Source organism: Cricetulus griseus, chromosome X (assembly GCF_003668045.3).
Source record: "Cricetulus griseus strain 17A/GY chromosome X, alternate assembly CriGri-PICRH-1.0, whole genome shotgun sequence".
NCBI lineage: Eukaryota > Metazoa > Chordata > Mammalia > Rodentia > Cricetidae > Cricetulus > Cricetulus griseus.
Genome location: NC_048604.1, coordinates 83,203,897 through 83,231,733, shown reverse-complemented (window position 1 = coordinate 83,231,733; position 27,837 = coordinate 83,203,897). Strand labels below are relative to the sequence as shown.

Genomic DNA, 27,837 nt, shown 5'->3' with positions numbered 1-27,837 from the left:
AAAAAAAAGCTTCTCTGATGAGGATGGGAGCTGCACTAAGGGATATCAAAATACAAATTTGGAAGGCAATTTGATACTAGGTCCACTTAGCAAAGCAATAGTACAAACTTTACTGCTAGGGCCTATGGGCTTCCCAAATACATTAGTTACTTTTCTGGCTCTGCAATAAAACACTATGCCCAACCCAACTTTAAAAAGAAATTAATTAATTTGGTTTGAGATTCTATGATGGCAGAGAGAAGGCTTGGTGGTAGAAATGGCTGAGAGAACATATTTCAAATCACAGGCAAGATATAGAAAACACAATGTACATTGCATGTGGCTTTTGAAACCTCAAGAATCATGCCCAGTGATACAACTCCTCCAACATAAGCCATACTTCCTAATCCTTCCCAAACAGTTCTACCAATTGGTGATCCAAGTATTCAAACACATATATATGGAAATCATTCTCATTCAAACTACCATACCAAACATGGATTCTTGGCGGGATTTATAGTAATTGGTATGAGTTTCCTCTGGTGGGGCAGGCTACCCTTATAACATTCATGTCACTATTATACCCATGGGCACATTTTGCACAGGGAGGAGCACATTAAATAGCATGTGGTCCAGAATACAGAAAAAGATGCAGCGAGTTAGCTTTCTCCTTCATAAATCATGTTTGAATTCATTTTGAAAAGCATTCTCAAATTATGGCCTTTTACTATTTTAGGAAAGTAACCTTAAATATGTTATTTTATGTGGTCTTCATAGTTTCATCATCTGAAAATGAAAGCAATACCTACACAACAGTTTGCTGAATACCCAATGAGCTAGTTTAAGTCATGTATCAAGCAAATAAGACAATTTCAATAACTACATATTCCTCCATGTATCCACTGTCTCTGATTCAAACATTCTCTATGGAACCACATTGCCCCAAGGGACAAAATTAATTCTGAAGGAATGAGAAAATGTCACAAATATCTGTAATACATAAATAGACATATATCATGTCTGTGGTATGTGGTGTTAAATTTTAATGGACTCTAGAGTAATTAGAGGAAAAAAGCCTAGGGAGTATTGTGGACAAAGGTTAATAAACATTATTCATTCCATCAATGTTAAATGTATCCATAAAAGCACTACTAAGATTTGTATACTTCTCAAGAGCCAACTACCAGTGGCTCACTGATTGGCCTTGAAATCTTTCTCTTTACTTTTTTCTTCTTTCTTTTTTTATTTCTTTTTGGTGGCACTGGGCAATGAGCCCAACATGTTGCATTACTAGACAAGTGTTCTGCCACTGAAATGTATCCCTGTCCCCCTAATGCATCTTTACAGAGAAGGTGAGTTTGCTATTGTCTCTATATATTTTTATGTTTCTCTTCTTTTCTCTGCTTTGTTTTGGTTTTCTTTTGATCCAACCATCTTATCTGAAGCTCCAAGTAAAGTCAAAAGGTTAATGATTGTGTTTGAGTTGGAATTACAGAGAATGTTATTTGACATGGTTTATAACATTAGCATTTTTAAAATTCACTGGTTAGGCCCCTCTGTCAATTAAATTATAGCTAAGCACTGACATACATCTTGTGGCACATTCTGTTTATTATTCATCAAAAATGGTTGAAATCAGTACTTCCTCTAAATAGAGCAGCCCATGTTTGTGATTTTTCAAGCAACCTTGGGCACCTCAAGGGAAGAAAACATTTGAAGGTAGAATTGCTATTCTTTCTTCTTCTTAATAACATGATGCACCTGTAACAGGGTGAAAATCACAAGTTGGCTTTGGAGTAAATAAATTCATGTGAGGTTTACTATTTAAATTCAGTAGACAAATATCCCATGGTGCTGATGCTTTATGATAATGAATGATTTTTCTACTAGAGAATATAAATTACAAAACCCCAATTTGGAATTACACATAGTGGTTATAGAAACATGTGTATAAAAAAATGCCAAAAGACAACCTGGTGTCACATAAAAACTATTTGCCAATAAGTCTGCTTGTGATGGACTACTAAAAACGGAAACATCAGCCATAAAAGATGTGTGTGTCTATTACTACAGCCAGCTTTGCAAAGGATGACAGACTTCCACTGGTGCGCTGAGATAAGAAACAGCTGTTGTTGGCATCAGCACTACTGTGAGAAATGAAATGATAGTTCTGGGGGTACACATATGAGAGTTACCCCATATTTGATTGAGATTTGAATAGATGTGAGGCCAGAGTCATCTGGTAGCTCTGAATGAAATTGCCAACATCCTAAGAATCTTTTTGGAAGAGTACCAAATCCAGGCCTATAGAACCGTCATTTATCTGTGTTATTTCTACAGCAAGCCCTGCAGTCCAACCGATGCACATCTAGTGGTGGTTGAGCAAAGGACTAGGAGGAGGCTTTTTTACCCTTATGTTTAATTGCATAAAGGGCATTTTTTGTTTTTTTTGAGACAGGGTTTCTCTGTGTATCTTTGGAGCCTATCCTTGTACTCGCTCTGGAGACCAGGCTGGCCTCGAACTCACAGAGATTCACCTGCCTCTGCCTCCCAAGTGTTGGGATTAAAGGCGTGCGCCACCAACGCCCGGCCATAAAAGGCATTTTTGAGGATGAAATTTCAGGGTTTTAAACTATTACTGAAAAGTAGTTGCATAGGTGAATGTGTAAGCTCTGAGTCAAAAGAAAAACATCCTTTATGGGAGGAAAATGCACTGCGTCTCACCATTGGGTATATTTGATAGATGCACACAAAGACGAAAGAGCTTTTCATTGCTTTGCTTTTTAAGTTTTAAGAAGAAAAGACTAACAATGAAGAACTGTAAGTAGGAAAGCGTAAAGAATTCTTATTGAGGCTAGAGAGAGGGATCAGTGTAGGTATGTAGACTGAAAGGGGAATTGTAGGGGAAGCTGTAGCCAGCCCCTAAGTAGGCGTGGCTACAGCTTCCCCTACAGATTAGTGGTTAAATGCACAGATATGAGTTCACTTCCCAGCACCCACATGTCAGCTCACAACTGTCTGTAACTTCAGTTGCTAGGGGTGGCGACCCCTAGCATTCATAAGCACCAAACAGACACATGATGCATGGACATGTATGCCAGTAAACCACCAAGACAAATACAATTTTAAAAACTATTTTAAGGTTCTTATTTGAATGAAACTTGGGTTTTTGTTTCTTTTTTAATTTTTTTTCAATCATCTAGCAAGCATATTCTGAAAATTCCTCTGGCACATAAATGGGAGTTTGTCTCTTGATGTTGGACAATGCAAAGTGAATCATAGACATTTTAGGTAAATCTGGCTGTTAGCCCCGCTGAGTACCATGCATTATCTTGCAGGTTGCACAATTGAAAGTTCATTCTTTCTTTTTTTTTGGCATTTTGATACCAAGTCTTGCTATGTAGGCCAGGCAGGCCCCCAACTCTACCTCTTTTGGTGCAGCATGTCATTTATCCAAGCTGCTGCAGAACACACATCCATCTCCAGCACACTTCCAACTAAGAGATACATAAAAACAGTCTAGAAAAAAAAACCTCATTTTTCTGTTACAAGAGGGCATACCTACTCCTTGGAATCAGAAAAAATATCTGATCCTTTATAATAAATAACTAGGAATGGCAATGAGAGAATCATGAAGGAAGTCTTGTTCCTTAGAGAACTTTAAAGAAGTAATAGACATTCTTTTTATATAAATTTTATTTAAATTAGAAACAATCTTACTTTACATATTAATCCCAGTTCCCTCTCTCTCCCATCCTCCCATACCCACCCCGACCCCATCCCATCCCCCATCCACTCCCCAGGGAGGGTGAGGCCTTCCATGAGGGATCATCAAAATCTGTCAAGTCATTTGGGTGTATCTAGGCTAAGAGAGTATCCCTCCATGGTAAATGGGCTCCCGAAGTCCTTTCACGCACTCGGGATACATCCTGGTTCCACTTCCAGAGGCCCCATAGACTTCCCAGTGCTCCTACCTGACACCCACGTTCAGGGGGCCTGGTTTGGTCCTATGCTGATCCCCAGCTGTCAGACTGGGGTCCATGAGTTCTCACTTGCTCCGGTCAGCTGTTTCTGCGGGTTTTCCCAGTGTGGTCTTGGCTCTTTTTTGGTCACTTCTCCCTCTCTACAACTGGATTCCATGAGTTCAGCTCAGTGCTTAGCTGTGGATCTCAGCTACTGGATGAAGGCTCTAGGATGGCATTTAAGGTAGCCATCAATCTCATTATAGGGGAAGGGTATTTAAGGTAGTCTTTGTCCGTGTAGCCATTCATACCCTCACAGGTAGCAAGGGTGAGGCCTCTAAATGCTCTCTGGAGTTTTGTTCTTTCTCATTTATACATGGCACAATTTTCAAGAAGAGATTTCACTAATCAGCCAGGACATAAGATCACTGCCTCTCCATTATGCTTCCTACCAGAACCGGCTTGGGTTTGTAGAATCTCAGAGCATAAGATTTGACCAGCTAGGCTGGTTAGTCTAGGCTGTGATTTTAAAGTAAACATTATTTACAGTGTGAAGTAATCAGAGTCAAAAAGCTGTAACACAGAGAAGAAGAAAAAAGGGGCAAGATTTGGCAGAGAATGTCAAAGGCAGTGTGGAAAGGCAAGAAGGGAAGGCAAAGTGGAACGAGAAGAAAGAATATAAAAGGACAGAGAGAAATGGAAGACTAGGGAGTATTTCAAAGCAGCAGCTAAATGTCTTTTTTCTCCCTGTTAAGGATTTCTGTCTGCAAAAAAAGGATAAAAGCATAATTACCTGCTAAATACAAATCCATTTCTTATATCATTTAAATGACTTATCTCCAAGGGACAAAGCCTGGTTAAAGGTTGGGTAATGCAATCCTTCTATTACTCCATATAAAACAAAGAAGCTGGAGTTTCATTACCCTTAAATTGTCTGGCATGGGGGAAGTTAACTTTTATCAGAAGCTGTTCTTTCATATTATACAGTGTAGTCAATGATATATTAGCTTTGACGTTTTCTTCCATCTCAATACACTGTGAAGTAAATTTACTGTGAGATTAACTTTAGAAGGAAGAATTTTAGTGAAGGAAATAATAGCATCAGCTGTGCTTCCAATTATTAATTGGATGAAGGTGCAGAAACACACAGACTTGCTAGATTATGCTTTTATATTTCTTTTTCAGATGCTGTTCCATATGCAGTGTTTTGTTTTGTTTTTCTGTACTAAATATTCAACCCAGGATGTATGATTCTTGAAATTCCCATATCTTAAAACTTTATTCAGGAGGAAGGTTGCACTGTTGAGGAGATGTCACAGTGCCTTCTCAACAGGATTATTTTGACTTCCAGTAAGAAAAATATCAGACATAAGCAGTACATAAAAGATATTTTAGTGGGTGAGCTTTAGTAAAGAATGGGAAAAACCCTACAACTTAGTCATTTAAAAACTTTTAAGAGAGCCGAGTTTTGGTGGTGCACGCCTTTAATCCCAGCAATCGGGAGGCAGAGGCAGGCAGATCTCTGTGAGTTTGAGACCAGCCTGGTCTCCAGAGTGAGTGCTAGGATAGGCTCCAAAGCTACACAGAGAAACCCTGTCTTGAAAAACAAACAAACAAAAACATTCGAGAGCTGGTGATAATAGCACAGACCTGTAACTCCAGCAACTCAGGAAGCTAAGGAAGCAGAATCTTAAGTTCAAGGCCAGTATGATGTACAGAATGAGGCCTCACCTTAAACTTTAAAATAGAGCAGTTTAAAGATAATTGGTTTGACTTATGTAAAATAAAGTTGTTAAATGAATTCCAAATACAGGCAGTACACAAATATGTGACCAGCCTGTCCATAAAATTTTATTGTCCTTTCCTATCATTAGATGTCATTCTGTCACCTTTGGTTGTTCCTTCTAATAATATGGTGAACAGTTGACATTTCAAAGTACTCAATTAAGCATGTAATTGGTAAGTGGATTTGGATCCTCTTTAATCAAATAAAAATAAGCATAACATATTAATACACATAGTATCTTCCTTTCAATGCCTTAGAATGCAAATAAATCACAAGGGATATTTAATTTGATAAAGTAATAAAACCCAGTCAATCAAATAATAATATATTGAAAAGTAGCAACGGGAAGTATTATAATGGAAGCACTCAGTGAAGTAAAGCCATCAGTCTGTTATTCATTTTCTCATTTCTAGTATAGGGTTAGCTATAGAAAGATCCTCCTGGCCTTTTGCATTAATCTTTGTGCCTGAATGAGTTCCATTTCACTTAGTTGAAGCCAGAAGTTTCAGAACAGCAGGTTAATCCATCCTGTCTTCATGAGCAACTGAGCAAACACTCCAATATCAGTGTAAAATTGTATTCTTGTGATATAATGTCCTCTTTCCTCTTTGCCATGGATTTGACCTTCTTGTTTTTCTTTTCTCTCCTTTTGTAGCTTCAGTCCAGGGTCCCTGGGAGAGAGCCATCTCACCAAACAAAGTGCCCTACTATATCAAGTAAGTCAAAAAGAGAGAGCATTTATTGATTCTGATCTGTATGCTCACAAATGAATTTCTTTTTAAAAATGGTTACGCTCTTCCACAATACCTATTTCTTTTTATTCCTAAGAAAACTTAGATAGTAAACTCATGCTGAAATTAGCCCTGTAAATTTGCTGATGCAATAGGGAATCACTTTCAGGAACAATGCATTTAATGAAGCATATAAGGTGAGTTTTTGAGGGTGAGCAGATTTTTTGAAGCAAAACAAAAATATCCACATAATATCTTTGAGACTGTGAGTGGTTATTTGACAGAAAAATATTATTTATGTAGGGAGTTTCTGCATTTCTTCTTCAGACAGAGGTGGAAGATTCATCAAGTGATATTTACACAAACTGTCTAAATGAATTATGACACATAGGCAGACGGTCCAGAATCTGTGGAGCTGAAGTGGTCATTTTCAACGTGTAGCTCTCAGGCTTTGTTACCTAATAATAGTATCAGAGTGGAACTCTTTCTTGGACCATTTGTGCCAGTCAAGGAAAAGAGTCCAAGGATGGATGTTCTATGGAACTTAAATTATGATACATTGAGTTGACACAGAAAAGAACGGAGAAAGAATATTGAGTTGTTACGATGGTTTACCAGTATCTCATCAATCACACAAGAGTCTAACTTAAATCTAACTTTGAACTTGCTACCCCCACCAATGATTAGAAGTAATTTGGTTCATGAAACAGCCTTCAGTAGCAACTATAATCTTTGAACTTTCTTCTGGCATGAGTCTGAATACAAATATTAAATGTTTTCCCAGCCTGCTGTCTTTTATTGAGGCTGCTTTTATTCTTCTACCTTTCAATTCTTTATAATTCAGTTCCCAAACAATAACTGCAGCCCTAGATCTTCATTACTTCAATTCTCAAGAAATGTGATTCCATGCCTCTATTTTGTTAACTCAAAAGAATGACGATGAAGGGACTTTAAGAGCACTCTAAATCGAGACATAGTCTTCAGAAATATCTTTTCACTTTTATCTCAATAAAATTTTCCCAAATTAGTTATCTTTTAACTTTAAAATCTTCTTTAATATGTTTTCATCCTACTTCATAATTTTCTTGTCTTTCAAAGTAGTTTCATTTTTATATAAAATTTATTCCATTCATGACTCTAAATTACATATTTTAAACAATTTATGGTACATATTTACTAAATAATACATAGATTGAAATGTGTGTATTTTTCTGGGTCCTTTTTTAGAGTCTTTGTAGTGATTTAGTGCCTCAATGCCTTTGTCAGTGCAGAGTTCATTTCAGATTAAGATATTTAAGACTTACAAGTTCATCAGCAAACTCACTTTTATCAATTTCCATTATGAGTTGCAATAAAGGTTCTTTTTCTACTTTTGTGCATGAAAGTTTAGAATCATCTAAAATCAGTATTATGCAATGATTCTCTGAATTACTGTGTAGGGTTCATTTATAGTCTCACAGGGATTTCTAGCACTGTCCCCCTTTTTCCCTAAATATTTCTCTTCTTAATTAGTGCAGTGATTCTCAACCTGTGGGTCATAGCACATTTGTGTTCACATGTCCATTTTCTGGAATATCAGATATTTATATTCCAATTTACAACAGTTGAAAAATTATGATGTAGCAACAAAAATAATTTTTGGTTGAGAGGAATCACTACAACAAGAGGAACTGTACTGAAGGGTTGCAGCATTAGGAAGGTTGAGAACCACTGCTTTAGTGTTAAATCTAATGCAAGACATCCTCTAGTTTGCTATGGGGCAGTAGAAATTAATTCAACTATCTAAAATTACAAATAGAAAATTTTTAAATGCTTTAATTCTCCACTTCCCAGTAAAATAGTCTCTTTGTTGTTTCCCAGTGAAAGTAGAGAACATTTTTATGTGCTGTTTACCAAGAACTCCTTTACATACTGAAGAATGATTGTGGTAATGAAATCACAAATTCTAGCTCTGGCTGTTATTAGTTATGTAGTCATGGGCAAATAACCTATATAAACCTTAACTTCTCATTTATAAAATAGTGTTTACTTAAATGATATCTAAGGCCCTATTCAGCTATTGGAATCAACAAGTTTAGTTATTCAATGACCATATCTAAACTCAGAATCCTAAAATCTGAACTTTTTTCCAAAAATTTTATTTTTGTTTTGAAATTTGTAATTTTACTCACTAACATGTTAGTTTAGTTTGGTTGGTTGCCTGGGGGTCTGGCTGGTTGTGTTGATAGAGTGCTAAGGATGGAAACCCACGGTCCCACAAATACTAAACAAACACACTAACAATAAACTATATGCCGAGATCCTAATGTTAAGTCCTTATTGCTTTAAAGATGCATTTGCATGCATGTATGTATGTAAATATTTTTCCAATCTTGGGCATCAGACATCATCTTTCAAACCCACTATAAATGTCTCTAGATAATTTCCAAGAGCTTAATTCTTCATGGTTAAATAGTAAAAGACCTAAAACAATAGACAGGAAGACATTAGTGGAAAGGTGATTATGCAGGCCTTAAATGCCTCTAAAATTCCTAGAATGAGAGACGTCACCTCATTTTTCATAGGCATCTCTGAAACTTTATGGAGAACAGTTCTCTACATTAATAAGTTACTTGAAATTGAGGATTACAAAATTTCTCAAATAGAAGTCTAAAATATTGAACTATAATATATCGAAAATAAGTCTTTATAAAATATACATTATGATAAATATTTTAACGACATTTTATTGTATTATTCATAACTATTGTATAAAACATATTTATAGCAAATTATTATTTTAAATTCTTTTTATCGTTGGAGAATTTCATACATGATTGTAATGTGTTTTGATCAAATCCACTCCACAATCCCTCGCCTTCAATTCCTCCCCCATCTTTCCATCACTTTTCCCTCCCAACTTCAAGTGCTTTGTTTTTAAGCCCTCTATAGCCTCTCTGATATAACATCCCTGAAGAAAACTGACTCTCTCTTCCCCAGAAGCCATCAATTGCCAGTGGATTCTAGGTTTGGCTGGGACTGCATGGTCCCTCCCCCTTCCATGACAGGATTTGGCTGGTTTGATCTTGCGTAGATCATGTGCATGCAGGCACAGCTGCTGTGAGTTCATGTGTGCAATGTCCTCATCATACCCAGCTGATATTGTTTCTCTGTGAATGTCCACTACTATGGCTCTTAGACTCTTTCAACTCCCTCTTCTTCAATGATAACTTAGCCTTGGGTTGAAAATGAGCATGCTATAGATGTTCCCTTTAGATCTGTGCACTCCACCATTAAAGTGAATTATTTTTAAGTATAAGATTCAGTGGGATTTATGTTCTGGCAAAAAATTCATAATCAGAGATTCTTTATTGGTCCAAAACCAGAAAGTTGACAATGAGTTGACAATAAGTTGTCTAGTTCCCAATTTGCTTGGCTTCCAGAGTCTTTTGTCTTTAAATAATTTTGTTCTTTGACAGTTTCACTAATATAAGTAAAATATCCTGATTATTCTTCTCCACTCTTATCAAACATTCCTTCTTCCCTACAAATTTTGTTTCCACATTTATGACTTTTGTTTCATGACCCAGTGAGTTTAACCACAGCCATCTGTTTGACCCTGAGTCCAGAATGTTCTATGAAATCCTAGTGGGCTTATCAGTTGGTACACAAGTGAAAATAATGACTCCCCAATCCCAGAATTTGTTAGTAGCCAGAATTTGATCAGCTATAGTGGGGTTCCCACAAGGCCTTCTCCAGTCCATAGAAGAATGTTGGCAGGGCCAACCATGTGCAGACCCAGTGCCAGTAAAGTCAGTTCTGTGAGTTCTCTGCTGTGAGTTCATGATTGCAGTTGCTTTGTCCTGCCTAGAAGAAGGTGTTTCACAGCCCTTCTTGCTGCCACATATTCCCACTGGCAAAATCAAGTTATGATCTCAGCTAAATTTTGGCATGCTTTAAAGCGTTGCATTTTCAACAACAGATTATCCAAATAACAAGAAGTTTACATACAAATAGAAGTTTGCATACCAGTAGCACAAGACCCACGTGATCATTGAGTTAGGCATTTATTCTTGAGGTGTTAAGACATCATTGATAGTTATGCTGTGGATTGGAAATCAGGCAGTGTTTATGCATGCATGTCCCGACACCAGCTTTTCATATGAACCTCCACTTTGATACTTGAGACTGCATGTTTGTCTAGTTTATTAGTCTATAGCATACATCATTGTTACTGTTTTCATGTTCCCTCTTCCTTGGGGCTCTCTTATTTCTGCCAGCACCTCTATCAGGTTATTTGATTACAGCTTTCATTGCTACTGAAGAAATAATCATCAACATTGTTCAACCTGTTACAACTGCCTTTTCTACTCTCTGCCATTTTGTAGTTTTTTGGCCTACTGTCAAACTCATGAAAATTTCAGTATAATAGCCTTTAACCAGCTGCTGCATTCTGTTAGGATTTCTTTCACCTTTTTATGTTTCATACTCCCATATGGGTAAACCAAACAGAGCCAAGAACTAGGACTCTCTTGCTTACTTAATGAGACAGAAAATTATTCTTCTGTGTTCTGGACTGTCAGAAGAATTTAGGAATCCCAAACTTGCATGCAGGATGTTCCAACATAGATGCCATAATAAAAGCATAAAAATATCTCATTGAATCAGACTGACATGGCAACTAGCCCAGGGTTCTGTCCCATATGGAGGCATGAGTGGTGTTTATTGTTTGTTTGTTTGTTTTGTCAGTTAACCTAGTAATTTTCATCTCAAAAATTAGAGTGCATCATGCCCAGTTGCTAATGAGGTATTGGAAAATGACTGACAGTGAAGTTTACCCAAAGCTATGTAAAACTTTGGCCATGTGTTGTTTCAGTCTTTTCTTAGGAATAACTCCTATGAGTATATAGAACTCTATATAAATCAAGACATGTTTTACTTTCTCTTCAATCTACATCCCCTGACCTCAACAAATGGCCCCAGTTAAATGGTTTGGAAATCAATGAAGACATTTATATATACCCACTGTGGACTTTAATCTCACATCCCCCAACTAATGCTTTTTATTTCCATCTTCCTGCTTTGAGAAATGTTAATCCTTTTTAGTCTTTTAGTCTGTCCTTGAATGAAAGATAAGCTTTCCCCTTGATCATCTTGGCTGTTTTTTCCTGGATCTTTTCCAGCTCTGTAATGTCTTCCCTGGGATAGCATGAGTAGAACAGCCCAGATATTGGTTATTAAATTTGTTAGCACCATCTCTAGTCTCCACTCACTCATGAAGAATGTAAATGCTATTTACTGTCCCCCATTGGTACAGAAACGGAGCAACCAATTGAGGTCATAACCTGTTCTACATGAATTAGTTCTAGCTGAAGGCTGATTTTCTGCTACTTTTCTGTGTTACCAAATGAACAGCTTCACCTTATATTTCTGCCAGGTGTCCCTTAGGAAGGATTGGATTTTTAGATGAGCTGGTCCTTTTCCTCCTTAAAAGATGCTGTGGTTGCTAAATATTGGGAAGAATCTACTATTAAAACCCAATAGCAAACCTGATGACTCAATCAGCAATAATGCATTTCATTAGGTTCCTTTCTAAATATTTCTAAGGTACTCAATGGAGGAGTGAAAGATGGGGTTCTAGGGAAACTAAGTGTTTGTTATGTTTGTTTTTAACATAGAATGTTCACAAAGGAACTTATGTTCAAGTGGATTTCTATCTTTTACTACTGGTCAGTGTGTGTGTGTGTGTGTGTGTGTGTGTGTGTGTGAGAGAGAGAGAGAGAGAGAGAGAGAGAGAGAGAGAGAGAGAGAGAGACCTTGATCTACCCTTTCACCACTCTCAATTGCAGGCATGTTTCTATAGTAATTAAAAGTGCCTGAGTCACTCAAAACCTTCTAGTTGGTTCTTGCTTAGCAAAGAAATGTTGCCTGGCTGAAGTCAGCATTTATTTCACTCAACATCTCTCATTAGCACTGCTATGTCTGATAAAATTACTGGTTTGGATTCTGACTCTCCAGTGTTCTATGACGTGTTATTACCATAGCTCCAGCAGTATGAGCATTTGATTTTCTGCATGAAATTGTGGCCAACAACCTAGACATATCTTTTGGTATTGGTGATCTTCAGTATCTTGTCAGTCCACATTCTAGTTTAAGTTCATACTTTGATCTTAGTAATAATGTTCCTTAGCTCCAGTAGTCTTTGGGGCTTGACACTACCTTTCTTTTATAATGTAGTACCTCAATTCCTAATTTCAGCACCGATTTCCAGGTATCAATACCTCCTGTGTTTAAAACGTATTTTTTTTTTTTTTTTGCCATTCATGCTCCAGTCCTTAGTTGTTCCAGGAACTGTTATAGCTCACGTTGGTTTGTTTGTTCCTTTGGATTACTGATTATAATTTCAGTATGAGAATGCATAAGCAGAGGAAGTAGTGGTTAGCTATCTCTGAGCTTTAACAACAACTAACATGTGAAATAACTCTGTACTTGTTGGTTTACAGTGGCTGTATCTTCTGAAAAGTAGGTGATCTCTTGCCATCTAGGAAAGATGACGATATTCTTATACAGAACATTGGATTGTGCTACCTGACTTAGAAGGCATCCCTACATTTCTAATTCTTTTCTTGCTATCCTAGGAATCATACTAATATTCTGACACTCAATTTGTATATGAGTTGAATACTGGCAAAGCTATTTATAGACTATGAACACATTGTGCAGTGCACACTTTGTGCTGTTTCTGGTAAGATCCTTTTTGTGTATATTTTCCTTCAAAGCAACTTTTATCAGCTGACATTATGTAATGGAAATGGTAAAAAAAAAAACAGTGTATCAAAGGGCTTAAAGTTTAGTTCCAATCTCTCTGTAAACTAGCTCTTTGTGTATTTGTGAATCACTCGACTTTTTTAACCTCAGTTTCTTCTTCAGTCATCTAAAGATGACTGAGCCACATGATAATACAGGCCATTTCCAGTCCTGACATTCACTCATTCTCTGGATGTTGGCTTTGAAATAGAAATTGTTTGTGACAGTTTTCTAGAGGAGTGAAAATGAATCTTCATAACACTCTGGAGGGTTCTTATTGTACCATCAATCTTATCAGGATGGAAAAGACAAATGTTAGTAAATTCTTTACTTAACCATTTAGCACCAATGATGATATGAAATAAATGTAAAACAGAATCCACTCTATAATTTGAGCTGTCAGTCTTTGAGAACACTGGTAAATATCTGTGAGTATTTAAAGTTTTGACATCAATGTCGAAACCCTGATGCTCTGACTTTTCAAAAGGCTTTAGTAAAGAAAGATAACCCAGAGGTCAGTTTTCTCTGCTGTGCTTTCTCCTCCACAGTTTGATGGTTCTAAAGGTCACATTAGTGGAGTCTCATTAAGCTCTGGAAGTACAGGAAAGGAATAGTCAGTACTGCTTAATTGATGATATAATCATGAAAACAACTCAGGTTAAGATATTAACTGAAAGAAAGTTAATAAGATGCAAAAATGCTATGCAGAGTATTGAGTCTGGCCTTTGGTTTTGCAGAGTTCACTGGGAGATAGAGACATTAGTAACCTCTGTGTCTCATAGGTCTGTGAAAAATTCTTTACATCCCTTTCTCATAATTTCATAAGCTGAGTTTTATAATCATAACTTAAATAAGAGATACAATAAGACTATATACTGTGTCTATTGTTCTAGGATATTGCGTCACAGCATATGTTTGGTAAATATTTCAAAGAATGGGTGAGAAGAATGAATATATGACAGTAACCTTCTGTGCTTTTCAGCTTTTGGACTTTTTCTATCTTCTCAAATTTATGAATCATTTCCCCCATGCTGGGTCTACCCAGTGCCTAAGCAAGTGCTCTGCAACTAAGCTGTATCACTTTAGATTAATGGCTTGAATACATCTCTCATACACTCTGAACATAGTCTAATGTTTAAAAACATACAGGGTTTAAAACTTCGTTGTTATTTTGTTGCTATTTTATTTTATATGCGTGAGTACTTTGTCTGTATGTATGTTTGTACAGTTTGTGTCTGTTGCTGTCGAGGTCAGAAGAGGCTGAGCCACATTTAAATTCTACAAGCCAAACCTCCTCTAGAAGAGCATCAAGTGTACTTTCTACAACTGAGCCAGGCCTCCAGCCCCCTGTACTACAGTTTTGGTTGAGTTTCTCTTGCTTTGTGTTGCTTGATGCATAGGAAATGACACTTAACAGACACATCTAATTCATGCATATCAAAACTGAGTTCTTACACGTATAAATCCCCCAATTGTATTCCTAGCACTACCCAAACTGGAATTTCACATTCTGTCCTTCTTTATCTAGTAGTATGATTTGACATTTCACTCAGTCCATCTGAGCCTGGGTTTCCCCTTAAACATAAGCAAGTAGCATGGAAGATGGAGAAAGGAGCAAGTCCCACCCCTAGTTCAGGAGATTTGGGCAACTAATATTGGCTTGGAGAGTGGGAGTCCATTTTCTTTCAGGGTGCGACACCTGGTGGGTCGACCATACTCAGAGAAAGCCACACATCTAGGAGTATATAGGCAGCACAAAGTATCTGCTATGGGTTTTTAAACAAGAAGGGGGGACAAAGAAAGAATGCACCTGGGAGGAATAAGGAGGAAGGATGAATACAATTAAAACATATTATACATTATACCATGTTCTTAAAGAACTAGTAAAATGAGAAAAAATAGGGAAGTAGAAGTAGTTACTGAGATTACTCTGAGCCCTGACTTTATTTGCAAAGAAATAAGGTCTTTTGTTTTTCCTAAATACTATCTCTTTCCCACTTATAAGTGATGCTTTACATTTATGATACAGCATGTTTCACTGAGCTTTGGGAGCTACGAATCTGATATCCATAGTCTTAAGAAAATGTCATAGATTATAAAGTATTAGTTTACAGAGGATGCTGAAAGAGTATATATATATATATATATATATATATATATATATATATCTTCAAAGTGAATATATATATATATATACATTTTACTTATATGTGCTATAATAACTATAGTTAAAATTTATGTTGAGGCATTTTAAATTCCTTAAATATAATATATATATATAGCTTAATATACATAGTATGTCATTCAAAAATTGTGAGTAGCTTTTCTCATCTCTTTTGTTTTTTGTTTTACAGTCCAACCACAGTTTACCCTCCCTCCTCTCTTCCTGTTCCCTCTCCCTACCTCCTTTCTACCCATCCTTCATCCACTCCTCCGAAAGGGTAAGGCCTCCCATGATCTCATCTCCTTTCAAACTAAATTGATGTCTAAGACATTTCTAAAAGATACCTAGTATTAGGATTTGTGGCAAATGCTCAGACAGAAAAACCCAGGATGAGGTACACTTTGGAATTTTTCTGGGACCCAAATATAGTCATGATCAAATTAGTTTATTTTAATTTGAAGAGTTCCCATCCAGTGTGAGATATGTGCGAAGTCCCAAACATTCCTGAGCTACTCTAGGCATTTCTGATTGCCTCTTATCCTGTTCCCCTGGGAAGAAGCATCCTGTTCCTTTCACAAAGGGCAGCAGCCCAGACAACATTTTAAAATAGCTTAATAACCCTGAACTGCCTCTCCCCTTCAGATAATTTTCTTAGAGCATTAGGCCTTTGAACACTGACCTGGATACAGAAAATGTCCGTTCCTCAGCAGTAAAACTTCAAATCCTATTCACTCCACCCCCCTGTCCTCCCAGGAGACGGAGTGGGTGAGATGGGGGTAGACAGTAGCATGCATTTATTCTTTCTTCCCTCTCTCCTCAATTCCTCATACCCTGCATATGTGTATACCTTTCGTCTTAAAAAATATATACTATTAGTGCACTGTATAAATCAGTACTATCACATTGCCAAGTTTAGAATACTGGTACAAAGGACAAAAACCATAGCTGCTTTCTGCGTCAGCCATGTGAAAGGCTAAGTACAGGTCCTAATTGAAGTTCAGCCCACTGTCAGCCTTGAGCAAATGAGCACATCTTCTGTGATTTCATTAACTACTGGGTGAATGAAACTCAGAAGCCTCAGTGTTTTTTTCTGAAACTTCCCATTGTTTTTCTCTCTCCTTTTGTTTCTCAGCTTCTTCGAATCTATTTTGATTCCCCAAAGCCACTGGATGTCAGATAGTCAGTACAAAGTGTAATTTTTTACTTGCTCCTTTGTTAGTTTAGATTGAAGTTTTGTTTTCCCTTTTGGTCACTCTTTTTCATATGAAGCTTTCTGTAAACAGATTTTTTTCATACCTAAGGTCCATATAGTCTCCTGTACAAAAAAAAGTCCCAAGTTAATAAGGACCTACTGGGTGCCAAATGGTTGCCATTCTGTACAATGAAGCACTAAGTTCCCTCTGTTTTGAATCCTTCTAATCTTTTGACATTTGATAATGAAGAAACAACTGGAGCAAAAATAATTTGATTACTTATAAAAGATTCATAAATGGGTAGAGATCTGATATTTAAAATCATCACCACTGTCACTGATGCCTATTCTTTGTGTACATTTCAGCTTTCAGTCCTATGGGTAGAAAATTGGCTATTAGGATAACCAAGTGTGGCCAGTCTACCACTGAGAGGCTCTACCTTAGACATCACTCCTGAAATTCTATTAGCCATTCTTTGTAATGCTGATAGTGTTTTCTTTGGACTAGAATTTATTTTATCTGGAAAGTAAGATTCTTCTGTCCCTATTGTCTTGTAAAGATCACTGGTTGCTCTTTGTAGCTTTGGGTAATAAAGGAAGGGGGACATTGTCATCCCTAATATACTCATTTTAATGTCCACTTATGTTGAAAAAAGCAAAAGACTTTTGAGTTACATCCCACTAGATGTTTTCAGAGCTTTTCCTGAGATTAGGGCTAAGACACATAATCTAATAGATATCCCAGAATGTATCTCTCTCTTCAAATTCTCAACTGTTAAGTCTATCTGAACAACTCTACACTTGATCCTATCCTTGAAGTTGACACCATTCTTACTTTCCAGATAAAATAAATTCTAGTTCAGCTTAAATTCCCATACAAGACAAATGTATATGGCCTGGGACCAACCATAGTCATGATGTCCCTAAGCATTGAGCTTTGTGTTACCCTAAGTGTTACTCATGAAGGAAAATTATTTCTTATACGATAACTCAAATTCATCAAGACATTTAGGCAACTAATATGGTGTGTGTGTGTGTGTGTGTGTGTGTGTGTGTGTGTGTGTGTGTGTGTGTGTTTGTGTACATGTGTCTTATGCACATATATGTAGGGTACTATACAATCCCATAAATGACATATTGGAATTAAAGGCATGAACTTTGTTACTCTTTTAAATTGATTCAATCTCGTATAGACCAGGGTGGTCTTGAACTCGCAGAGATCCATTTGCCTCTGTCTCCTGATTCCTGGGATTAAAGGTGTGTGCCACCACTGCCCAGCTTCTATAGTTAACCAGTATAGATGGCTATGCATTCTCTTCCCCAGGCAAGCTTTATTAAATCATAAACAATGTATTACCACAGAAAAGAGGCCAAAAGAGGATGCCAGCTGTCTTGTCTTGTCATTCTCCCCTTAATTTCTTGAGACAGAATCTTTTACTGAACCTGGAACTGACATACAGACAGTTCCAATGATCTTCCTATCTTTGCCCTTTCAGACCACAGAAGTTACATGTGTGTATGTATGTTCACGTCCAGCTTTTTATATTTGATCTCAGGTCCTCATGGCTGCATGGCAAATGATTATTACCTTCTCAGTCATCTCTCTAGCCCAAGTAATATGTTTTTTAAAATAATGTGTTACTCAAGGGTTAATAAAAATCTATCTGAATATGTAATCACCCCAGGCTAATCTATAAATATAAGTATTCTATCACATATAGGGATAGATTCATTACACTTCCCAAACGCTTCTATTTATGCTTTAGAAAGTTTGCTGCCAATAGAAAAAAGTAAAAAAAAATCAAATAATAGACTAGAATGAACTATAGATGGAGTAGAAGCTGAGATGTGCAGGCACAGCAAAAGTCAGTATGAAAATATCTTGATAGCTACAATTAAAAGATGAGAATTGTGAATATTTTATTCATGTGTGTATATGTATATACAAATGGAGACGAGGGAGATAGGGAGTTATTAATAGTCATTTTGTGGTTCATTTCCTGGGCAATGTCAGATGAGTGAATGACCTTAACAGACTACCTTATAAACATGCTAATACTTCCCAGACCTGCTTGTTAATCTTGTTAGTAGCATTTAAGTGCCTGAAAGACACTTGAAAGTCTCTATAAAATGTTTTAGTAGGATATACATGGTCTGCCTGCGTTATTTATTGTAAATAGGCCTGGAATTCATAAAATTAACATCACAGCAACAGTTTCCAGGTTTTTTTGACACTGAAATGGCTTCTTTTTAATGTCCATGTTTCTGTAGGAGATTTTAAAACATGTATCTGCTAAAATATGCAGTGAACACACATCATAGAGGTTGTAATTGACATTTTGGAGTGACAGATCTGATTATTTCAGTTTCATCCTGGGGAAAAGTGTTTTATCTGTGTTCAGTGCTTGTTTATAATCCATCTAATCATTATTACAGATTGGTACTAGACAAGAATCAATGATTTGCATAAGTCATGTTTGAAATCTAATGTGTCTTTAGAAAGTATATATTTTAATTTAAGAATGTTCTTTTCAATTAGAGAAAGAAAAGAAAAGCAATATAAGTGGGGCAATTTACTTGCTCTTTATATGTTGTGTACAGATCTAGGAAATCAAACATCTGCAGAAAGTTCCAAGTCAAGACTAGAAAGGTAATTAACAGTTATAGGAGCACACACACACACACACACACACACACACACACACACACACTTAATGAAAGTTACTATAGAATAGATTTTTCGAGATAGCAAAGACCTCTATAATCACCTTTCTAATACCATGAGCCACCTCCGGAACTATTTTGGTAGTGTCAGATCTCCTCTTCCAATTAAATTTTATACTCCAGGAAAGTACTTAGGTCATATGCATTTTCCTATCATTTTTTGTACTTGGTATATAACATGTCATATATAAAATGATAATAAATACTAATAGCTAATCACTGAAAACTTAGCTAGAGTCTTAACAGCTATTTTTATAAATAGAAAATTCCAGATTAGAGAAGTTCCATAAAATGTTGTTGTTATTGTTTTGAAACATGCTCTTACTGTGTAACTCTTGCTATCATAGAAATTTATGTTTACTCAGCTGGTTTTATGCTCACAGAGATCTGCCCATATCTGCCTCCTGACTGCAGGCATTTCCTACCATGCTCAACTTCTATAAACTATTTTTATTCTTGGGACTGCTGAGATGCCTCAATGGGTAAAGATGCATGAGGATGCAACCCTAATGATCCCAGTTGGATATCTGGAGCCCTTGTAAGGGCAGAAGGCAAGAACTGACTGTACAAAGTTGTCCTCTGACCTCCAATGCACAACATGATATGCATTCAAAACACACATAACAAATAAAATAAAAATTGAAAAATAAATAATTTATTCTAGGTAATTCCACTTAGATTAGTAATGATCAAAATACATTTTAGAAGCAATGTGTCAATTCATCAATCCATTGGTTCATTCATTTACTGTGTTCCAGTTGGTGTAGAAAAAAATCAATTGATTGAGCTGGTTGCACTATTATGTAAATGAAAATCTTTAAAATTTACTGTTTTCTGGGGCTGAAGAGATGGTTCAGTGAATTAGAGGCACCACTGCTCTTCCAGAGAACCAGGGTTTGTTTTCCAGCACCCACGTGTCAGCTTACAACTATCCATAACTCCAGTTCAAGAGGGTCCCACACCCTATTCTGAACATCGAAGTCAAAAGGCACACACTGCACAGACATCCATGCAGGTAAAACACTCATACACATATAAATTGAAATGTAAAAAAGACATTTAAATTAAAAAAGAAGATGTTGTTTTAGAGAAATAAATGCATTCCTTTAGCAGCTTCAATTACCAAACTTGTGAGAATTTCTTAGAAAACCATCTTCCAATCCTCTTTGTATATCAAAGCTCACAGTCTATTTTCAGAAGCCAAAGTTGTTCAGTGAATATGTGCATGTCTGAATTGTAATGTTCAAAGATTGTGAAACAAGTTGGAATGAGGAAGGTGGTAAAATACTTGGCATGAAATGGGGCAGAGCAATATTAGCATCCAGTTGGGAAGAAAACACTTCCAATTTGGAATTCAGTTATTCACAACCTATTCTCTTGAGCATCTCTGTTAATATTAATTGTAATCATCAAACATATAGAAATTTAATTAATTTCATAAATAGCAAAATATGGATAAAATAGTATTTTAGCAAATATTTTTCCTTTTTTATTTAAATTAGAAACAAGTTTTTAATGTCAATCCCAGTTCCCTCTCCCTCCCTCCTCCCCTGTCCCCTACTAACCCCCTATCCTTTCCACTTTCTGCTTCCCAGGGAGGGTGAGGCCTTCCATGGGGGAATCTTCAATGTCTGTCATATCATTTAGAGCAGGGACTAGGGCCTCCCCCATGTGCCTATTCTCTCCCCATGGCTGAGAGAATATCCCCCTATGTGGAATGGGCTCCCAAAGTCCATTCCTGTACTAGGGATAAATACTGATCTACTACCAGACGCCCCATAGATTGCCGAGGCCTCCTCACTGACACCCACGTTCAGGGCATCTGGATCATTCCTATGCTGGTTTCCTAGCTATGGGTCTGAGGCCCATGAGCTCCCCCCTTGTTCATGTCAGCTGTTTCTGTGGGTTTCTCCAGCCTTTGCTCATCACTCCTCCCTCTGTGCAACTGGATTCCAGGAATTCAGTTTAGTATTTAGCTGTGGGTGTCTGCTTCTGTTTCCATCATCTACTAGATGAAGGCACTAGGATAGCATATAAGGTAGTCATCAATCTCATTATCAGAGAAGGGCATTTAAGGTAGCCTCTTCACTATTGCTTAGACTGTTAGTTGTGGTCATCCTTGTAGATCTCTGGACATTTCCCTTGTGCCAGATTTTTCTTTAAACCTATAATGGCTCCCTCTATTAAGGCATCTCTTATCTTGCTCTCCTCTATCCCCCCCCTCAAACTTCCTGCTCCCTCATGTCCTTCTCTCCCCTCTTCTTCTCCCCTTCCAATATGTTTTATGGAGCCTTTGGAAATGTTTTTCATTTATAGAAGCAACAGTCATCTAATGACATCCTTTTAAATAGCTTATATTATCAAGGACCTTAGTGCTATTTATCTAACTCATATTTCATGCAATTTTAGACACTAAGCCATTTCTTTGTTCTGTGCACTCGGCAAAATAGCTAACGACATCTTTACAATGCTCAGCCTTATTCATTATCAACAAAATTAGCAATTATATTCCACGTTCTTGAATATATTGCTTTAGAAAATGCATAAGCTGAAAGAGAGTATCTCAATGGAAAGGCAGAAGTTTGATGTTTCTCAACTGGATGGTAAAATTGAAGCATGCTAATCATGCCTGTACTTGTAACTGGAAAAAATTAATATGGGAGAATAGAGAAAACATGGACAAAAAAACAACTTCTCAGGAAGTTATCAAACTCTAGTAGAGGGCTCAGACATAGAATATTTTCTGTAAATTAAAAGCTAGAAAACAGGATGTCTAACAGGTATAAAAGGATCTTAGATGAGCAGAGGAATACTGAATAATACAATGTGACAGTTTGAACTATATTTTTACCTTAGATTCTCTGGCCAAAAATTATAGAATTAATTCAATAAAACATCAGGGAAAGAAATATAAATATAAAAAATGTTACTTTGAAAACATTGAACAAGAATAGAAAAATCCCCCAGCAACTCAGAATTGCTTGGGGAAACCTGAATTCAAAGTGAGCAATATTTTTATCCCAAACTGTACCGGGATCTTTCTTTTGGACCACCGAACAGTTCCCAAATCATGACAGAGAGACCTATTATTAGTTTTGGATACTCATCCTAGCTTAGGCACTTTTCTGGCTAGCTCTTTTAACTTAAATTAACCTCTTTATCTTTATCTAATAAGCCTTGGGCTTATTACCTTTCTTACTTCTGTATATCTTATTTTCATTTCTTTATATCTGTCCAGCTGGAATCTGCCTGGCTTCTTGCCCCAGGTGTGTCCCTAATTCTCTCCCCCTTCTCTCATTCTTCTCTTATCCCAAGCCTAGACATCTCCTCCTATTTATTCTCTCTGCCTGACAGCCTTGCCTATCCTTTCTCCTACCTAGCTATTGGCCATTTAGTTTTTCATTCTACCAATCAGGCGCCTTAGGCAGGCAAGGTGAAACAGACGCAACACATCTTTTCATAATTAAACATGCCTCCTTACATCATTAAACAAATATAACATAAACAAAAGTAACACACTGTTACACAGTTCAAGTAATATTCTAAAACACCAAACCCTTCTAGTTCTGTATTGAAGAAATATTTTAACCATACATTTTTCTAAAGTTTTGGGACTGAGGTGTATTTCTTTCACTGGCTCTGGTTCCGGGGCCAAGATGGGGTGTGTTTCTTAGGTTCTGGGTTCATGGCTAAAGTGTTTCTTTCACTAGCTCTGGTTTCAGGGTCACGGTGGGTTTCTTTGGCCGGCTCTTTGGCTGGTTTCTTTGGCTTACCCTACAATTAAGCAATAGCAGTAATATAATAAACATTATTATTATATAGAGTTATACATTAAAATCTGTGACAAATTTAATGGATGACAAAATACAATACCAAATACACGTAATATTTACATAATTTTATTGCTCTGTCACCTTTTTATGCTGTGAAACAAAGAAGAATGATGCTGACAAGACAGTGTCACATATGCAACCAGAATATATATAAATAGCTATTAAAATTAACTTAACCTCTGTTTTTAATGTTTGACAATTAATTCTATTTGAGCCTCCACTGGGATATTCTAAATTCTTTGATTTAAATATTGTAAAAAATATACTTTCCAAGTTTCCATATATCATGTGGTCTTTTCAAAGAAGTTCATCTTTTAAAAATTTGAACTGCCTAGGACTTCCCTTGATATTACGTTAAGGTAGTCCATGTATGTACAATCATAAATAACAATAGTTTGGCAAACAATGAGTCCTGTATTATTTGTTTTTAATTTATTTAGCTTTATTTTGTGTGCATTGGTGTGAAGGTATCAGATCTCCAGAACTGGAGCTACCCACAGTTGTGAGTTACCATTAGGTGCTGGGACTTGAACCCTTGTCCTCTGGAAGAACAGCCAGTGCTCTTGACAGCTATGCCACCTCTCCAACTCCAATATGGATTGTTTTGAATGTTGAAAAATGATGTGCACTTATTGTCAAGTATTACCTTTAATTTTGTCACAAATGACCAAAGTATATCTGATTTATATTTTTTAGAAAGGTGTGGAAGTTCATTTCTGATTTTTTTTCAGAACCCCGGGGAGGTTCTGAAAACCTCCTATTATTATTTCCTATCTATATCCTTAAAATCAAACCACTGCTCATGATATCTATTGATATTATTGTTTAGATTAAATCTGCTCTAAGTGATATGCTAACTTCTAACTGATCTGTCTAATTGCATTGTGATTTTCTGATTGTCTCAATCAACCCACATGTTCTACCATGTATGTTCTCCATATAGGTCTCAATTAATTATTGTCTGTTTGCTGTACTATAAAAAAAAGCATAAACATAAAACAAGACAGAAGGAAAGTGTCACCTAGATATAACAAGGGCTTTGGGATTACAAAATATTAAAATTTCCCTTTTAGCAAGTTTTTACTTAGTTCTCTTTTTCCAAAGGTAAATGCATTGATTATTGAATTAGTTAACCACACTATATTAATTTGGGATGTGTGTTGTACTAGGCATCATAGATCTGTAATGCCTACACCTGCACTCCAAAAATATATAGTCCCATTTGTCTTAGTAGAAGAAATATCTATGAGACAAATAGAGCTTCGAGCCTAAGATGAGCACTAAAATTTGTGGAATTGTCTTAACTAGTCTAGAAAGGAAAATACAGTGTATTTTGTAGAGAGTGTATTTAAGAATGTTTAACTTATAAGAAGAATGAAAACCATCTTCAGAAAAGAAATTACACATTTTTGAAGATGCTAAATGTCATTCATCAGTAGAGAAATATAAGTCAAAAATACAATGAAGAAGGGCTGAAGCTATAGTTAATTGACAGAGTGTGCATTTAGTATACACACTGCCCCAGGTTTAATCCCCAAGACTTGCACAGAAAAAAAAAAAACAAAATCTGTGATGAGATACCACAGTATACCCATTAAGGTGGCTATAACAAAAATGTGGAAAAAGTATTGGTGAGGATGTCTAGGAATTGGAATCCTTATGCATTGCTGCTGAAAATGAGGGTTAAGATAACACCATGGGAAACAATTTGGTTCTTCTTCACAACATTAACTATAAAATTGTCATATGATCAAGCAATTTTACTTTTAAATATATACCCAAAAGAATGGAAAAAGGAAACTCAAACAGATACTTACATACCAGCATTCAAGGAGTCATTATTCATAACAGCAAAAGATGGAAACTCTACTGTTTGTGACCATATAATTGGATAAACAAAATATGGTTTCTACACACACAAGAAAATATTATTTAGCCTTAAAATTTCATTTAATTTTAATATATAACATACCTGAAATTTAACGACAGTTTGCTAAGTAAAATATGTCAGATATAAGAGGATAAATATTCTAACATTCCATTCATGTGAGGTAAACAGTTATATTCAGAGATAGAAAGCAGATTCACAGCTATCTAGTGCTTGGATGAGGGATTATAAATAGAGAGGCATATAATGTGATAAGTAATTTCTGTTAGAGTTGATGTAAACCTTGAGTAAATGGATAGCAGGGATGTTTCACAATTGGATATGCCTAGCTGCTGAATTGTACACTTCATGATTAAAATAACAAATTTAATGTAGGATGCTGCTACATGGGTGTGGTGGCACACATCTGTAATCACAACATTCCAGAGGCTGGAGTAAGAGGATCATGAGTTTCATGATTCTGGGTTACATAGTAAGACACTACCTCAAAAAACAAATCAAAGAAATAATGGTATAGATTTCATATTATTTAAGTAAAAGATAAAGTAGTAAATTAGTAAATTTTGGATTTATTTCACTTCTATGCTAACAGTGCATTAATGACTATGAACAAGACACAGAAATTATCATTTCTCCTTAGACAAGAATTTTCTCAGTGCTTTCAAACCTGTTATGGTTTGCTTTCCTGAATTGGCCTATCATATATGAGTACAATACTGTTTTGAGATTAATTAGTATATATGTGAAATGTTCTCAAATGTTGAAATTGAAGCATGAAAATACAAAGTACATTATTATTCATTAGAGAGATATAATTTACAACGTTTTTTTCAGGTCAGTATTGAAACATAGATGACCAGTTTCACTCATAATTAGCCAACTTAGCATGAAGTTTTTTTAACTTGGTGTATTTTATTTTATCTTAGTCATATTTTTAAATGAATGGCTTTTTTACTACTGTTTTCACAGTTTCTCATAGATGATAAAATGTCTTTTAACTTTAATTCACTTAAATGGTTGAAGTCTCTTTGCCTAAGAAAAACATTCTAGGAAACAGCTAAAGATACGCTTTTGACTGAATGAAAATTTCATAGTTATTTGTGTACTATAAATATGTGAATCTTATAGTATATCAGATACAAAAGATGCATTTGGTTAATGCATAGGATATCACCAAATTGTAGCATGTAGTACATAATGGAACTAACACTAAAGATGAATAAGTATTAATACAAACCTCAAAAAGAGAGGTCATTTATCAAGTAACTTTAGTAGAAGGAAATGTATCAATACAAGGAACTAAAAAGAATGGTGTAAGTAGTAATAGAGAGGAGAATACTCCTAAGTTTTTCTTTATGATGCAAATTAATGGAATAGGAGCCCAAGGAAACAAACACTAGAAGGATTTTTATGAAAGCCAGTTAAAAAGTGATGCCTCCCAAATCAAGATGATATTATCATATAGATGAAGAGGATGACACAGTTTGCAGAGACATTTTGAAAGTTTATTATTAATTAATTATTATTACAATTATTATTATTAGTGTTATGTGTGTGGGTGCAGGTATCAAGGTTCCCAGACTTTTCCACCAAGCACCTTTACCCTAAGAGCCATCTCCCTAGATCCTTCAGAGACGTTTTGAAGACAAAATTCCTTGGGGATTGAGCATAAATAACACGAAAGAAAAGATAAACAAAAAGAAAAGCATGCAAAACTCCCATCTCGATTTCTGGGCAACAGATAATTAGCGATTCTTCCCAGTAAGATGGACACACAGAGAATAAACAAATTTGAAATGATAATTTGGTGGCAGATTTCTGAAACAGAAAGGATTTCTGACACGCAATAACCACTGTCAAGAAGTAGGGTCTGGGTTGAAGTTGCTCATTCATGTATCAGTTTTGTATAACCAGCAACTGTAACCATGGATGTTGAAGGGGTACATTTTAAAGTTCCTTCCCCCTTTGAAATACAGGTGCTGTGTTAAAAATAAAGATGAACATTTTGTATTTGTCTGTGTGCAGGTATAAATGCCATTGTCCATGCAGAGACCAGAGAGAACATTAGAGTTGCTCAGCTCTAACACTCACACCCACCTTTTTCTTTGAGACAGTGTCTCTCTCACTGACTGGGGAGCTAGGCTGGCAGCCAGCAAGTTCCAGTTACTGACCCACAAAGCACTTGGTTTTCAGGTGCATATATGTGGTCTTACATGACCAACCATCTTCTCACCTCAAATGATGTCTAATTTTGAAATCTAAAAAATTAAGAACCTGGAAAGATATGCACCAAAATTAACATAGTACATATAGTGTAGCAGAGCAAACTCAGACATCAGAATTCCATCTTCATCATCTACTAAAAAGCAATTAAAATAATTTTAACCATTGCTAATTCTGTGTTTTGAGAAAAATATATTTACCACAATTTACCATGTTGTACTCTGTACTTTTTTCATTTCTTCAAATTATTGATCCAGAACAAATGTTTATAGATACATGATGATAAATAGCTCGATGTCAATGGCCTATTAAATACCTCACCCTACCTTGCTTGTTTATGAGATATCTTCTTTGAGTGAGATTTTTGTTTAAGAATGCTTAACACATCATCAGCATAATGGCACTAAGCTGCAACTTAATCAAAAAAAAGGAGCTGGTGGGCTGGTGAGATGGATCAACTGGTAAAGGTACTTGGTGCCCAACAATGCCAGCCTGGTGACCTGGAATCCATAAAAAGGGGGAAGGTGAGAAACATTTTCACACAGTTATTCTATGACCTCTACATATGA

The 27,837-nt window shown here is 36.2% G+C and overlaps 1 protein-coding gene across 3 annotated transcripts in view; it reads left to right on the top strand.

Annotated features, from left to right (window-relative positions):
• Dmd (dystrophin) overlaps nucleotides 1-27,837 on the top strand; it is a 1,637,847-nt gene that overhangs the window by 1,420,444 nt on the left and 189,566 nt on the right. For all 3 annotated transcript variants that reach the window (XM_035449892.1, XM_035449894.1, XM_035449893.1), the window contains one exon: nucleotides 6,383-6,443. In XM_035449892.1, the coding sequence (XP_035305783.1) occupies nucleotides 6,383-6,443 (61 nt within the window). The remainder of the gene's footprint in view (nucleotides 1-6,382; nucleotides 6,444-27,837) is intronic.